Source organism: Silurus meridionalis, chromosome 14 (assembly GCF_014805685.1).
Source record: "Silurus meridionalis isolate SWU-2019-XX chromosome 14, ASM1480568v1, whole genome shotgun sequence".
In the NCBI taxonomy this organism is placed as follows: domain Eukaryota; kingdom Metazoa; phylum Chordata; class Actinopteri; order Siluriformes; family Siluridae; genus Silurus; species Silurus meridionalis.
This window is the reverse complement of record NC_060897.1, coordinates 5,555,966-5,571,667: the sequence shown is the minus strand read 5'-3', so window position 1 is coordinate 5,571,667 and position 15,702 is coordinate 5,555,966. Positions and strand designations below refer to the sequence as shown.

General features: G+C 38.4%; 1 protein-coding gene across 1 annotated transcript in view; it reads left to right on the top strand.

Annotated features, from left to right (window-relative positions):
* The window catches only part of svilc (supervillin c), a 30,439-nt gene that overhangs the window by 12,332 nt on the left and 2,405 nt on the right, over positions 1-15,702 (top strand). The window contains 24 exon segments of the mRNA XM_046866057.1: positions 1,760-1,821; positions 3,362-3,498; positions 3,592-3,856; positions 3,974-4,374; positions 4,467-4,539; positions 5,309-5,350; positions 6,196-6,264; positions 7,678-7,752; positions 7,849-8,060; positions 8,662-8,828; positions 8,992-9,084; positions 9,223-9,359; positions 9,770-9,917; positions 10,009-10,148; positions 10,734-10,909; positions 10,990-11,128; positions 11,470-11,761; positions 12,703-12,915; positions 13,236-13,443; positions 14,314-14,444; positions 14,542-14,697; positions 15,218-15,325; positions 15,328-15,345; positions 15,452-15,555. Of these exon segments, the coding sequence (XP_046722013.1) occupies positions 1,760-1,821; positions 3,362-3,498; positions 3,592-3,856; positions 3,974-4,374; positions 4,467-4,539; positions 5,309-5,350; positions 6,196-6,264; positions 7,678-7,752; positions 7,849-8,060; positions 8,662-8,828; positions 8,992-9,084; positions 9,223-9,359; positions 9,770-9,917; positions 10,009-10,148; positions 10,734-10,909; positions 10,990-11,128; positions 11,470-11,761; positions 12,703-12,915; positions 13,236-13,443; positions 14,314-14,444; positions 14,542-14,697; positions 15,218-15,325; positions 15,328-15,345; positions 15,452-15,555 (3,566 nt within the window).

Genomic DNA, 15,702 nt, shown 5'->3' with positions numbered 1-15,702 from the left:
CAACAATAATTGTTGCACCAAAGCAGTTTTACGGAAATAGATTTCAAATAATGGTTTTTATTTGTTTTTTTCTTTTACATATAAAAGGAGCTTATTATTGCATTTTATTTACCAGCTTGGTAGTTATTTATACCACAGAATTTCTTAATCTGTTTGGTCAGAAGGTTTTTTTCTTTCTTCAAGATTGTTTGCTTTTTAATTTGTTTATTTCTAACAAAAAGAAGTAGCTCTAAGCTTATAATGCTTTTTTGTTCCGATAGAAACAATTAACAAAGGACCTTTCACAAACAGATTGGAAAAATCCTAGTCAATTGAAGAAGTCTCATTTGTTAACCTAATTTGTTTTCTATAAGGACATGTTTAATAAGGACTTTTTAGGTACAATCTCTGTTTTCTGTACTGTGTAACAGTTAAATGTAAAGCTGTAACTTTAAGTTTATCTTCACGACTAAGGCTCCTGAGGGAACAACTGTTTAGTCATTATACCTGCCAAGAGCTAAATTGTTGTCTAAATTTTGCATCATTAATTGTAGCTATAAACACCACAAAAATAATGACAAGGTGTTCTTTAATAAACAGTATTTGTGTTAGTCAAATGCTGTTGTACAAGAGTAAAGAAACAATAGGATTTCCAGTGTAATGTAATGAAATATAATAATATAATAATTTCTGCATTGTAAACTGGGCTCCATAACACCCAACCTAGTCTTTGATTATTTTTCTAAAAAAGCTTGCTCCTGGGCATTTCCTCTCATGGTTGACATTTGTGTTAAAATTTTATCTAAAATTACACTAATGTGTAGGACTTTTTGGTGGATTATTCGTATGGTGGTTCTTGGTCAAAACTTTTACATGTAGTAGCTATAAAAGAAAACCCCACAATTGGCTGAATTATGACTCGTACGGCAAGGTTTTTTATTTAAACCAACATGTTCTTTAAAATAATCTATCTTGTTGGAAAAGTGTGCTTTTCAAATCTAGACCTGATGAAGTGGTGTACACAGGATGCTGTATCGGACAGACTAAACGATGGATATTTATTGAAGAGTAGAGGACAACAGTAATCTCAATAATGTTACACTAGTTGGACAGGGTTTGGACCCCTATGTTATTAAAGTCATGAGACTTTTGTTAACTCTGGAGCTCATGTTTTGTTAGTCTGAGTCCTGGAAAATTACATAAGAATTTGATATGTAAAGTTGTTAAATGTTTGATAAATATCTGTATTTGATAGAAGAGGCATTCAAGCTGATATGGAGATAAACCCAGATACAAAACAAAAAAAAACAACTTTTGAACTCAATACATTTTCTTGATATAACCCTGTCCAAGCTAAACAATTAGCTTATTATTTAAATTTGTTGGGTATTTGGTACCTTAATACAACAACAAAAAACGAAGTGCTGCAACTAGAACACACACAGAGCAATTTCTGACAGAAAAGCATTATACCTATCGCAATCATAAAGTATATGAGATGGTGTTTTGTATACTTTTTTTTTCGAAGAGGAAGTTGTTTTTATACTGTCAAGTGTCATTGCCAAATGATGTAAGTGTTAGTCAAACCATGACCTCAGAGGTTTACATTGTTCATAGAGGTGTGTGTGTGTGCGCACACATCAGTAAATAACCAATGCCTGTATGATGTAGCAGGAGACATAAACATGGTGCACATTTAAGGCAAGTGTGTTTATTTAAGAAAAAACAACAACTTTTTTCTGTCAGTAACTGCTTTTATATTCCCCTCCCTCTCTTTTAGTGGATGTAAAGACTGACGAGAGAGCCATGATGAGTGTCGCTGCCAAGATGTCTCTTTTTAAAGTATGTTTTTTGGAAGCTGTGGGACTTTTTTCCCACATTGTTAGGTTTTCACAGAATGTGCTGCATCTGTTAAAAAACAAAAAAAATAGTAATACAGATTTGACAAATGTGATTGATGACAAAAGGCTGATCAAGGACAAAATAAAAGAAATCTAGTAAATCCAACGCTACATGGTTTGGGTTGAAAAACACCACACGCTTTCAATTTATGCTCCGAAATCCTGATCTGAATAAATGTGACTTTCGCACCAACACATTAGATGATTTGAGATTTTGTCAGTGATTCATGCTTGATGTCATTTTTTTCATGTTTTACACAAGATATTCAGCATCTCTCAACCTCATACAGATGTTTGCTTGATTATCGTCTAAAATGGCCTACACCTGACGAATCGTATTTTTAAAATAAATTGAGCAAATTAAGGGCAATACTGACCATCTCTTGTGGTTTAGAAAAACACATCGTAATGTTTATCCTCAGAATTTTGTCCTGAAGACTTTCCCATAGAGGAAAAAGGACTGACACTGGGGACCCTATTCAACACTGAGGAATTCTGTGCTGTAGTATTTTATTATTATTATTTATTTATTTATTTTTTACAGTAAACTCTTTAAACGTTTCTTCCCCATGTTTGGATAAAGCATTAGTGAAAATTACTGTACGAATAATACACGGCTATAATTAGATTATCCCTCTGCTCTATGCTGGTAATGGAAATCCTAGAGTATCGGATTACTGATTGCGGCTCTTGGATCCATTCGTTTCAGCACATCTCACCCCGCTGCTGTTTTATTCATCCACCTACTGACCCAATTTTGTACGGTCTATTGGAGACAAACACAAGGACATCCGATTAAAAGTTAATGGATGTTTTTGGATATGACTTTTGCATATTTGAAAAATTCATAGAACATTCCAATGTTTTTACCAGTGAATTTCCATGTTTCGAATTCGCTAGGGCTAAGAACATTCAAAATGAAGGGAGAACGAAATGAGAACGTTCAAGGGCACATCTAATTAATAATTATGCAAATTAGACCAAAGGCAAGGCATTCAGGATTTGATGGGAGGGTCAGTGGTTTTTTATCAAGATAATGAGAGAGGATTTTTACAGGTTGTAGATTGAAGCTTATGGGTTACAAGGTGACAACATTGCATTTGGTAGTCATGAAGGAAATGAGCACTTCACTAGCTTCAAATGGAATTTTCCTGCTGGTCGGGAAGGAAAGAAACAGACCTCCATTTGCTCTTGTATTCTTGCAGTACAAAAACAGCGCACGTTTTTATCCATTCATAACTAAAAAGACAAGAATGATTTAGTAAAATGTAGTCGAGTAAAAAAAAGTTTGCCTTTGTAATGTAGTTAGTAAAAGTAAAAGTCTCCCTAAATGAAAATACTTCAGTAAAGTACTGATACATGAAAAAGCTACTTGCGTAGAGTAACCCATTACACAAAAAAAAATCATCTGATCCTTCTGTACATCGCAGCTACTTAAATTTGGCCTTTAATCTATTCTTGTTTCTCTCTAATGGGCACAGGAGCTGGAGAAAACTGCAGCCCCTGAGGCTTCGTCTTTCCTGAGGCCTCGGTCCATCAGCAGCAGCTTTAAGGACTCTCGGGGACGGCGAGCCCTCACTCAGCCTGTCAGTTCTAAACAAATAGAGGTGACAGACAGGTGAGTGAGACTGCTTGCATCTCTTGACTAACATCAAATTATATTCCAAACACTGACTGACTAAACCTTGCTGGTATGTGCTCTGTGAAGTAGGTCTCATGTTGCTGTGCCAGGTGATGCCCAGATGGAACAGACAGAGGCGGAGCTCGAGCAGGACGACGCCAGCTCCAAGCTCTCGCTGAGTGAGAAACTGGCACTTTTTAATAAACTCTCTCAGCCACTCATGCCAAAACCTCCAGGGGGTCTTAGAGGGCCAGGAGTGAACAGCGGTTCTGTGGAAGTCGCAGAGAGACGCAGGGAGAGGGGAGCACGTTACCGCACCCAGCCAATCACTGCAGAAGAAGTCAACCTGATCAGTGTATGTATATTTATCACACTCCCCTTCTTAAAAGCATAATTTGGAGTATGAATAAGCTACAAAAGGATTGTTCGTGTTGCACCTTACAGGTGAAGCTTTTTCACGTTGTCTTTGCAGAAAGAACCTGTCTTGCTTCCTTCTCTGCATCTACCATCTGAGATCTCTGAACGCCAACAAGCTCTCTCGGTAAACCTCAAACCCAGCGAAATGCGTCTCTCCGGTTCGCAGCCCACACCAACTGAAGATGCTGAACCCAAACCTGTTGTACAGGTCAAAGGCATCCTAAAGAAGACCAGCCCTAACAACAGCACCCCAACTGGACAAACGGCGGTACTGAACGGCAAGCGGCACGACAAGTTTACGCTCGTTACAGCAGGAGAATATTCTCCAGCGCCACGTGCTACTGCCCCCTGGAGGCAAAGAGCCAGGAAGGATGTTAACGCTTCCTCTCAGACATCTCGCAGGCCCGTCTCCATGACCGAGGACTGCCTGCAAACACCACTGAGCACAAGAGACGGGTATAATTCCGCTCTGTATATTTCTATCACTTTGGTTCTAATGTAGAGCGAGCACCATTCATATGATGTTTAAGGAAAATTGCTTTTTGCAGGTTGTCTGATGGTCAGAAAGGTGCAGAACATGAGCAGAGGAATGGGATGAAGCTCAGCATGCCACCCCTCCAGGTGTGTTGTGTTGTGCTGTGTTGTGTTTCTCATCCAAAGAATTAATAGTTTCCAGTTGCTGCGATATTACTGACATTTTTTAGACTGGAAATTTTCGATGGTAATTAATGGAATATATAGGAATGAATGGGAATAAACTGGGAATTTACAAAATTGCAGGTTAGCTGATAAAATGGAACTTAAATGTAGTTAAAAAATCTTGCAGGTTAATTTTGTTAAACAGATTTAATGCAATTTAACTCAAATTTCTATTCTGCACATTCATCAATCACATGCACACAGCACACTTAATGCAGGGCCTATCTTGGTAAGTACGGACGTTGTATACATAAATATTACATAAATGTATGTTTAAAACTTTATTGTGCCGTGTGTGAGCCATCAGCAACAAAATTACAATTAAATCAGTCAAAAATCAACTTTTAAAATTTGTATTGGTTTGCATGCGTCAACTTATGACCAAACAAAATGTTTATATTTGCTTGTATATATAATTTTCTCAAATTTCTATGACATTCTTATATATTCCTGGTAAGTTTCCATTGAAAGTTTCCATAAAGTTTCCAGAGAATTAATGGAAATGTTCCAAATCTTTGCAACCCTAGTTTTAAATAATGTTATGCAAATAATATTGACTGGTTTGTACAGTGTAAATGTGTTTCTTTTGCCCATTTCTTACACGTAGAGTTGTTGAGACTTCTTTTTTGCCTTCTGTTTGTTATTGTGCCTGTATCTTCGCCTCATTCCTGTCCTGTGCTGCCTCCTATAGGACACGAGCAACATTGCACACGAGCCTACAGCTCAGTGTTGGGTAAGGGCAACGAGCGTGTGTGAACTTTCAACAATAACCACTTGCCTCCCAGTGGAGAGTGAGGGAGAGAGTGAGAGAGAGTCTCTGAAACAAAATTGTGAACATGCTGTTAATTTTTTTATCACCCTAATTTGGACAAACTAAAATGTTAGCTATCATAATTACCTACTTGTGTATAAAATATGATTATCTATCTATCTATCTATCTATCTATCTATCTATCTATCTATCTATCTATCTATCTATCTATCTATCTATCTATCTACACTATATGGACAAAAGTATTGGGACACCTGACCTTTCCTGGCATATGTGGTTCTTCTCCAAACTGTTATAGAAAAATTGTTCAGTATGCCTTTAGATGTACAATTTTGCGTTCACTTGAACTTTGGAAACCTAAACCTGTTCCAGCATGGCAATGCCCCTGTGCACAAAGCCAGCTCCATAAGGATATGGTTTGGAGAGGAAGAGCACAGTCCAAAATCTTGTGGACCATCTTGCTGTGAGAGTGAAGGTACTATAACAACAAATTAGGACTAAATGTGGAATGCGATGTTTAAAAAGCACATACCATACTTGTGACCATGTGTCTGCAAATATCTATCTTTCTATCTCTTCAGCTCTTTCTCTCTCTCTTTCTCTCTAACTATCTCTCTATCTCAAATTTAGTCATCTGTTTTAATAGTAGGAAACATTCCTGAAGCTTTGCAAAGGATGGCAAACTAAACAAGGATCTGTTATTCCTCCTTCACATGCAAATTTTATAGTCTACGTCTTCTCCTTTCCTCTCCACTCACCTTTTGTCTCTCTTCTGTCATCTGCCCTCTCTCATCTCCTGTCTTTAGGAGCCTGTGTATTCCTCTGTTTACTCTCTTTCCAGCACTCCCTCTCAATACAAGATGTTTTTTAATGAGGTGAGTGTGTGTGTGTGTGTGTGTGTGTGTGTGTGCGCAGTTGTGTAGGGACACCGCTGTAAGCTTTAGGGTGAAGTTGCCTGCATTTATACTTCATTTTTTACTTGCCTGATGCATTGAGCTCTGTCTAACCAGATTGTTTTTCCTCAGCTGTAGCTTTAAGTGTGTGTGTGTGTGTGTGTGTGTGTGTGTGTGTGCGCATCCATGCATGTGGAGCAAAGATTGAGAGATGCTTTAAAAAATGATGGTAGAAGCATGTGCATTGTGCATTATCATTTGTTTGCTGCTTTTGTGGTGAGCCATGGTTAGAAATGAAGCATTGCACAATTTCCTTCTTACCCCCCCATATGTAATCAGTCAGAGGAGACATGTCAAAGTTTTCCTGAATTTAATTTGGTGCTGGAGCTCCAAGGCTGAAGCATAAAAATCTCAATAATAATAAAATAAAAATCACTGCAACTTTGTCATTATGCACTCATTACAAACGCTATCAATTGCATGGCCTGTCAGATAGATGTGATGTTTGTGATCCCACAAAAATGGACTGAGAGACAGAAGAGTCCTAATGCTTATTTTGAAGGACAATTTTGGTAGGAAGCGTAGCCCAAACTAGGAAAAAAAAAATTTGAATAACAAGCTAAAAACTTGCAATTCAATCTGCGTTCATTTTTGTGGAACGCCCACGCCAACTTTTGTTTTTTACTTTGCTTTGACAAAATCAAACCGTTACAGCTTTAACTGTAACTGATACAAAGCTCTGATTTAATTCACTTTATCTCTGACAAAATACAGAAAAAGCAGATCAAGATTATGAATATGATCCTTGAATAAGGAATAAGAAAGCCGCAGAAGAAAACCATTGGGGGGGAAAAACTATAAGAACATTTTGAGAAAATAAGCAAAAGAAAAAAACATGACAGAAAAAAGGAGGAAAAAAGAAAAGGAGAAATATATAAAAAAAAAAGGAGCTGTATTTTGTTTTTATTAATTTTAAAATGGGTTTTGGATAAAAAAAAAGTGAATTCTGAATTATAAAAATGTGCTAAATTATATATAATAAAAAAAATACAACTATCAAATTAATGTTATAATTAATAAATGTATTAAAATAATAAATGTTAAACAGCAGTGATTCGCCACTAGAGGCCACTCTCATAATGACAGAAGCCGGAAAAACTAACGTTGTTGATCAGCTATTCGCAAAAATCCACAATCAACTATTGATGCCGATTAATTAACAAAACTGATTAATTGGTTGACGTTAATGATTTCAGATTAGAAACGATGCCTTAATATAAACCTGAGAATCCCTTTTACAGCCAAAACAATAAATGTCTTGTAGTTCTAGTGCACATTAAAGAAGGAAAAGGCAGATATTGAAAACTTTTTCTTTTTTTTCTTCTTTTTATGTAGAGAAGTCTGTCATATGAAGCTCAGGAGGTTTCTACACCCACTGAAGCACAACCACAGGCACTCTGTAGAAACGAGGTATAACACATTTTATATATATATATATGTGTGTGTGTGTGTGTGTGTGTGTGTGTGTGTGTGTAACTTAAAATGATCGTGTGACCCTGCTTGTAGGAGATCTCTGTGGAATCTGAGGCTCCTGTGCCGACAGAGCCTGAGACACAATCAAAGAGTTTTGATGAACCACAGGAACCCCAGCAGCCTGTTGCCATGGAGAGAGCCAAAGAGGTCGCAACCTCCGACACACCCTCATTCCCTGAGTGTCAGAGTGGCCCAGGAGATGCAGAGCAGGACCTGAGCACTGTCTGCCAGTCCAACACTTCCATGTAAGACCAGCATGTGTGTGTTTTGTAGGAAATGTTTGTAGGCCTTTTTTAGGATTGAAAGCCTTGAGGTCTAAAAATCAATTGTTTCCTTTAGTGGCTGTATACAGTTGTGGCTTTGCATGGTTTAACTCTGTACTTCTGTTATCACTTAGGGTGTACTCACTTTTGTTGCCAGTTATTTAGACAATAATGGGTGATTATGGTTGTTATTTTTAGAGGACAGTAAATATATATACTGCTATAAAAGCTGCACATTGACTACTCAAAAAAGGGCTGCAACTATCGATTATTTTAATAATAAATTAATCGGTTTCGCTTATTATAAACATGTACTTAAAAAAAAAAAAAATAAATAAATAAAAAAAAAAAATTTCAAGAGCTGCATTTAGATTTTAACCATTTTTAATTTAGACATTATAAAGCTTCTAGTGGCTGTGTGTGTGTGTGTGTGTGTGTGTGTGTTTCTTTTGTATCCTAGACATGATGTAGTTTAATTACAATTAGCATGTTAGGAGTAGAAAGGATTAGAAAGTAAGTGTGTGTGTGTGTGTGTGTGTGTGTGTGTGTGTGTGTGTGTGTGTGTGTGTGTGTGTGTGTGTAGATTGAGCTCTGCAGTAACGGAGCATCGGCGCTCGGTCCGGCCATCCCGTCGTACTCAGGGGTCGAGGAATCCTTTACGTGCTCTTGCAGCGAGGAACGACGTCATGCAGGACTTCATGCAGGCCCAAGACGACCCCACAGCCATGGAAACCAATAGGGGTGAGACATGTGAGCCACGTGAACACTGGAATAAGCATGTAACCGCAGTTTAACTTCAGATTAAACAGTGAATGTGATGCAACCCGTTTGTCTTCTGTTCCCTCGTTATTCTGACTGTCAAAACTACTTACCGAATAAGAAAATCTCAGTCGTCTTTCCTTTTGTCCTGCAGCTGAAAAGAACCACAACTCCACTAGCACATCATCTGCCAAGAATGTCCCAAACACTGTACCCTACACCAACCTGATGCTGATCCTTGTAAAAGGTACTGTAATGTCTTCTCTATATTAGAGATTTTTTTTTTTACCTAGTTGCTTACATTTTCTTCTATTGATTTTTCTCTTTTTTTCAGCAACTCTTTGTTTGAGGATTTGTGGATAATGTATTGTTTGTCCTGTGGTAGGATGCAGACGAGTGCAGGTACGCTTGGTGGAGCCAGTAGCTCGCTCACTGAACAGTGGAGACTGCTTCCTGCTGGTCACACCATCACTGTGCTTCCTCTGGACAGGGCAGCTGTCTAACACCTGCGAGAGAGAGAAGGTGGGTGTGTGTGTGTGATTATTTTTATATATATATATATATATATATATATAACACACACTTCCTGTTTCTTTTTCTTCTTTACTAAATTATTCTAATTTAATTTATTCACATTTTTATTTATGTTCTGATGCATCTACTGTACAGCTCCTTTTTTATTTCTTTCTCCTTGTTTTTTTTCTGCTTTTTTTCCCTAAATGTTCTAAAAGTCCCCCAATGTTGGGATGTTATTCTTAATCTTTTTCAGCTTTTTGTGGTTTTTGTCCGTTTGTTAGACATCATGAACTTGGGCTTTAAATGCCACCTTATGTATTTAAATGTCTTGTTTACTCTTCCTATGAAACTACAATTATTATTCATAATGACCCTGCATTATTAATTCTATATTACTGATTGCCTCTTTGTTGAAGGCTTCCACCATGGCCTCACTGGTCGTGTCCCAGCGGGATCTGGGCTGCCAAGCGACGGAGTTCATTCACCTGGATGAGGGAATAAACACGGATGAAGCACAGGCAGCAGAGTTTTGGAAACTTTTGGGAGGAAAAACCTCATACAGTGGTTAGAGACTCACAAATGACTTGATTTTTCAGCATTACCTACATCTTAAAATGTTATGACACATTGTGTTTGTGTGTGTGTGTGCACGCAGGCTGTTCAGACGATGATCAGCAGTATGAGACGGCGATCACTGAATCAAACTGTGTGTACAGGCTACAGGGAGACAGACTCTGCCCCCATGAGCAGGGCTGGGCCTCAGTGCCATGCCTGTCACTGCTGGACTCTTCCCAGGTGATCACACACACAGACACAGACTAATGTAAGGAAATTAAACTGGATTGCAGTTATTTTTCAGACTTTTAGGTTAGTTTTATTCTTTAATATACAAACCGACACACTCTCACACTGCTGTATTGTGTATCGAGTCAAATCAGTGTGTGACTGACCTGCAGAATGACTCAATTTATTGGAGAAATAGAAAAATAGGTCCACAGTCTGATGCTTGTCCACACAAGTCAGTGGAAGAGTGGGCTGAAATTGACAGAAATATATAACAAGGCAATGGACTTCTTTCAGGATTAGTGCCGTTATTAAGGCAATTTATGGCACAGAAAAGTATTAGAAAAAAATTCTCATTTTTACCTGCAAAATCCAACAACAATTTCCAATTTGATTGAGTTTTGGTGGTTTTGGAGTCACTCAAATTGACTGGTTCCAACAAGCATGATGAAATACCGTGACACTCATCTACACAAATTCCATTCCTCCTTACAATAAGGTGATGTTCTGGTTGGATGTGAATCATTTTTTTTTCTTCACCCCAGGTATTTCAGATTAGTCATATTCCCTAATGAGTCCTGCCTATTTGCTTCTCAGAGCCTGCTGTTCGACTTTGGCAGTGAGCTCTACTTGTGGCATGGAAAAGATGTTTCCCCCAGTGACAGGAAGCTGGCATTGCATTTGGCTCAGCAGGTATGGAGCGGTGATTATGACTACACCAACTGCAGGATGAACCCCCTAGACCCCTTTGGGAGAAATAACCAGATTGAGAGGTGTGTCTGACAAACACTCAGACAGCTAAGAATATCATACAATGTAGAGATTCTATAACTAGATACGTTTGCACATTTAGGAAGGGTGTGGGTCGGCCAGGTTGGGCTCTGTTTGGCCGTATCTTCGAACAGAACGAGACGGTTCTCTTCAGGAGAAAGTTTGCTGATTGGTGTGAAAAGGGACAAGGCGTGACTCCCAATGGACAGGAGGTCAAACAGGTGAGCAACCAGCAACATCCACTGAGTAATTAGGTCTCCCTAATTAAGGAAAATTAATTATATTTGTTCAATTTTTTATCAGGAGAGCAACAATTCTAATTCTCAAACCCTCAGAGAGTTCTTTGCCATGAGGTGCCATGTTGAACATCCAGTGTTCAGTATGATAGAATTGTCTTCGAAGCACCAAATTTTATGTGCTCTAATATACAAGATACACAAATGTGTATGGTCCTGTCAAGCATACTGGGTGTACTTACTTTTGAGATACTGTACATTCCAGATTAATGGATGCCTACAAAACAATCAATTTACTTCATCTGACTGTAACTCTTTCTCTCTAGACTTCTCTTGTAGATTCTCAGGCTGAGACGTGGTCATGTGATGCGAAAGCCCTGTTTGCTGGAAAGTGCGTGTCTGAGGTGAAGCCTATAATTCTGCATGGTGTAGACATACAGAGAGGCCGGGACTTGGTCACCCTTGCTGATGGCCAGTCGGCAAAGCTCAGTACTGTTTCTGTAGAATGTTGGCATACTGGAATAGGAGAAGATTGCCGGGTGGCTTTAGAGAGCTTGGGGCAGTTACATGAGGACAACACGTATGCTATTTGCTGGACGTACCGTCTCAGTGCTACTGGTGAGTGTGTGTGTGTGTGTGTGTGTGTGTGTGTGAGAGAAAGACAGTTGCTTATGACACAATATGTGGTTGTTATTGTGCAAAATTATAATACACTATTATATACATAGTATATATTATATAACTATTAAGGGAGTAAAAGAACACAAAATTGATGATTCGGTATGTACCTGAATTTTAAGTCACGGTCCGGTTAATTTTTTGGTCTTATTAGGGGGAAATGCAAAACACAAAATTACTTGTAATTAATTAATTAATCAATTAATTAATTTAGTAACATTTGCGAACATCAACAGTTAAAATAAAAAAAAAATAAAAAAACACCTGATTGGTTTAAATAAAAAACACAATTTATAAAAATAAAATGTAATAAATCAAATTAATGCAAAACATTTATTTAACTTTTTTTTTTATATTGATTAGTTTGAGTAATCGATTAAATATGCACAAAATACATCGATTCAAAAAAAATCTAATAGTTTACATTTATTAGTCCCAATTTGGGTAATACCGATTGTGTTTTTTACATTTAATATTTAATTTTTAAAACGTGTTCTTTTTAACTGTTCTATTATTTTAGCATAAATTAAATGTCTGCATTTAAGAAACACACGAATTGTTTGTTTATTTATTTATTTATGAATAAAAACAATTCTATCCATCCTTAATTCAGTCATTCACTCCCTCGATATGTGGAATGTTTCAGTACAGATCAAGTAACACAAGTGAAAGACTAAACAAACTTAACTTAATATGTGCGTGAGGGATTTTAACCGTATTCCGCATGTAAAACAAGTATTTTTTTGAGTGCACCGTACCGAAAGTCATGTACTGGTATACTCCTACCATCTATTAGTGTTTGCCGAAATAAATCACATTTTAAGCTTTGTTGTGTATCCTAGAATGTATTTGTATGTATGTCCATGTGTGAACATCTAAAGGTATCCCTGAGGATCAAAGTTTAGACCAGGAAAGCGCCGCCTTTTTTATCTGGCAAGGACGGCACTCTCAGATCAACGCACTTGACCTGTCTCTGCCATTACCCTTTGGGAATGAGCCACAGGTGAACGTAAAGGAAGGTGAGGAGCCGCCATGTTTTCTGCAGCTTTTCCAAGGAGGCCTGATCATTCACAAAGGACACAGTAAACACACAGGTACACAAACGTATTTTATAATATAAGCTGACCTATAGCATGATGTGCTCATACTACCAACTACATAAATGATTAATAAACCTCCTAAATGTGTAGGCATCGAAAATGTCAATTTTCTTGTCTTATCTATTTAATCTACAGCCAAGTTGGTGTTATGGATGCCATAATGAGCAAATTCTATTTGTAGCTTAAATTATTACAAATTATTACCATCCAAACCAATCAGAATCAAGAATTCACCAACCATAATGGTGTGTGTATATCTAAACCTTCATGATCATCCAAAATTCTTACACTGATCTGACTGTGTGTTTTTTCAGGTGACTGGCGCCTCTTTTGTGTGAGGGGTGCTGTGCCTGTCGAGGCAAGTCTGTTAGAGGTGGAATGCTCTACCTCAAATCTGCGTTCTCGTGGCTCTGTGCTTCTAATAAACAGCCAGCAGGGGGCACTTTACCTGTGGCATGGCTGCAAGGCCCACGCTAGTGCACGTCAAGTTGCCAAACACACCGTCCAGCAGCTCACACACATGTAAGAATCCTTCTCCAGACTAACAAGGAGAAAACTGTGCATGCGGAACTCCAAAAAAAAGTTTGGAAGTGTATGAAAATTTGATTAGAGTAATTTCCAGGTCTGGATTAGTATTAGGATAAAAGAATGCCGAGTACAATTAAATTGTTTCCATTTTATTTTCCAATTCAGTTTTCTAAAACATAAACATTTTGCTGTTTATTTACTTCTGGCTCTTTGGAACTTTTCTGCAATGACTAAAAATGGCATCGTTTTCCGAAAGCCTCACTTTTCACATATTACACTGTGACTACACATAGTGAAAGCGGCATTTACGTTTATTCCCTTTGCAGGGTGTTTTTCGACTGAAATCGCTGCCTCAGTGTGGATGGAAGCCCAAAATGGAGAGAAAATTATGCGTTTATAAAAACATTATTGATGAAGTTTTATTTTATTTTAGAATTTTTTGTATAGTTAAGATCAGACTCTCAGCACTGCCAAAAGAGACCGGATCTGCTAGACCGGATCTGCACAGCTGTGATTGGTTGTTGCGTTGTGAGGCAGCAGTTGCCATGACAGTATAGCGCCCCCAACCGTGCGACTGAAAACATGGAAAACATCAGAGATTCAGACTCTGGCATACATCAGAGATTGTAACATAACGAATGTTATAGCTGGAATATATAAATAGGTAAATAAATCGCTATTTAAGAGGTTAAATATGGTAAAAAAACTCTTTAGGGGAAGTCTGTATATTTGAGTCTGGAAAACTATGGATTTTTTGAATGTATAGTCACATGATTTACAGAAACCAGTGACATCGGGTGACTATTTGGCCCTGTAGAAATAGTGTTGCAATGTGTGTATACTAATGTGATCGGTGTGTATTAGGCGTCCCCCTGAGATGGGATTAAGCAACAGCAATCTGAACATTCAGGAAGTAGAAGAAGGGGCAGAGCCTGCAGCATTCTGGAATGCTATTGGACCACAGGATAGGAAGGCGTATGACTGCATGCTGCAAGGTGACACTATTCCATATGTCCACATAAGAAAATGAAAGGCCTTGTTTGAAATATCATAATTACAATAAATTCATTCATGTGCTCGTGTTTTTTCTAGATCCTGGCAAGTACAACTTTACTCCCCGCCTCTTTTACCTGAGTGCCCAATCAGAAATGTTTAAAGGGGTGGAGCTGTTATGCGCATCCGGAGCAACTGGGGTCGTTACGGCGATGCCTTTTTTCCAGGACTGCTTATACTCTGTGCCACAGCCAGGTGAGAGGGATGTATACACACATGGCTGAGAGAAAGCAATAGACATAGAGAGAGATGGAGACAAACATCCTTTCAGTGTCTCTGCATGTCTTTCTTTAAGAGACTACAAGAGAGACAGACTGAGAGACTGTAGACAGACAAAGACAGGCACAGAGTGGGACAGGATATGAAAGAGACAGACATTGTTTCTGTCTGTGTGAGAGAAAAAGAGGGACGCAGACTGAAAGAGAGAGAATGGAGAGACAATCAGAAAGAGATGGAGATAAATATTACAAGAGAAATACAGAGACTACAAGATAGACATAGAGACTAAGAGAAAGATTGACTGTGGTGAAAGGACTGATGCAGATGCTATAAAAGACTGCGAGACACAGACAGACACAAAGACTAAGAGTGAGGAGGCAAAGACTGGGAGAGAGAGAGAGATGGAAACAGAAAAATAGGGAGACTGAGAGAGCGAGACATTTATACACATTAGGAGACGGTGAGAGACACTGAGACACTGCATATGTCTTTGCAGCTTTGTTCCTGCTCGATAACTCGTTGGAAGTTTATCTATGGCAGAGCAGCTCGATTCAGAACTCACAGCGCCCCCACTGGGACACGGAGAGAAAATGTGCAATGGAGACGCACTTCAGTACTGCAGAGGTCAGAGAAAGTAGCGATAATAGTCGGTAGTGTTTGTTTTAATTATGGTGCAGAATGATTTCGGTTTAAGTGTGTGTGTGTGTGTGTGTGTGTGTGTGTGATGCAGAGAGGAACCCCAGACGGCCTCCTCTGGCATATTTTATCGAGGAAGGAGCTGAGCCTCTTACCTTCACTAACATTTTCCCGTCCTGGGAGAGAAGAGTAACACAGGTCAGTAGGCCATCATCATAATCATCTTTATCATAGTAGGGTTGCAAGATTATACCTGAAATGAAGATTAAGATGATTCTTATACACACAAAAGAATCTTTCCACAGACTAATGAGGGGAAAATGTGCATGCAGAACTCTATAAAAG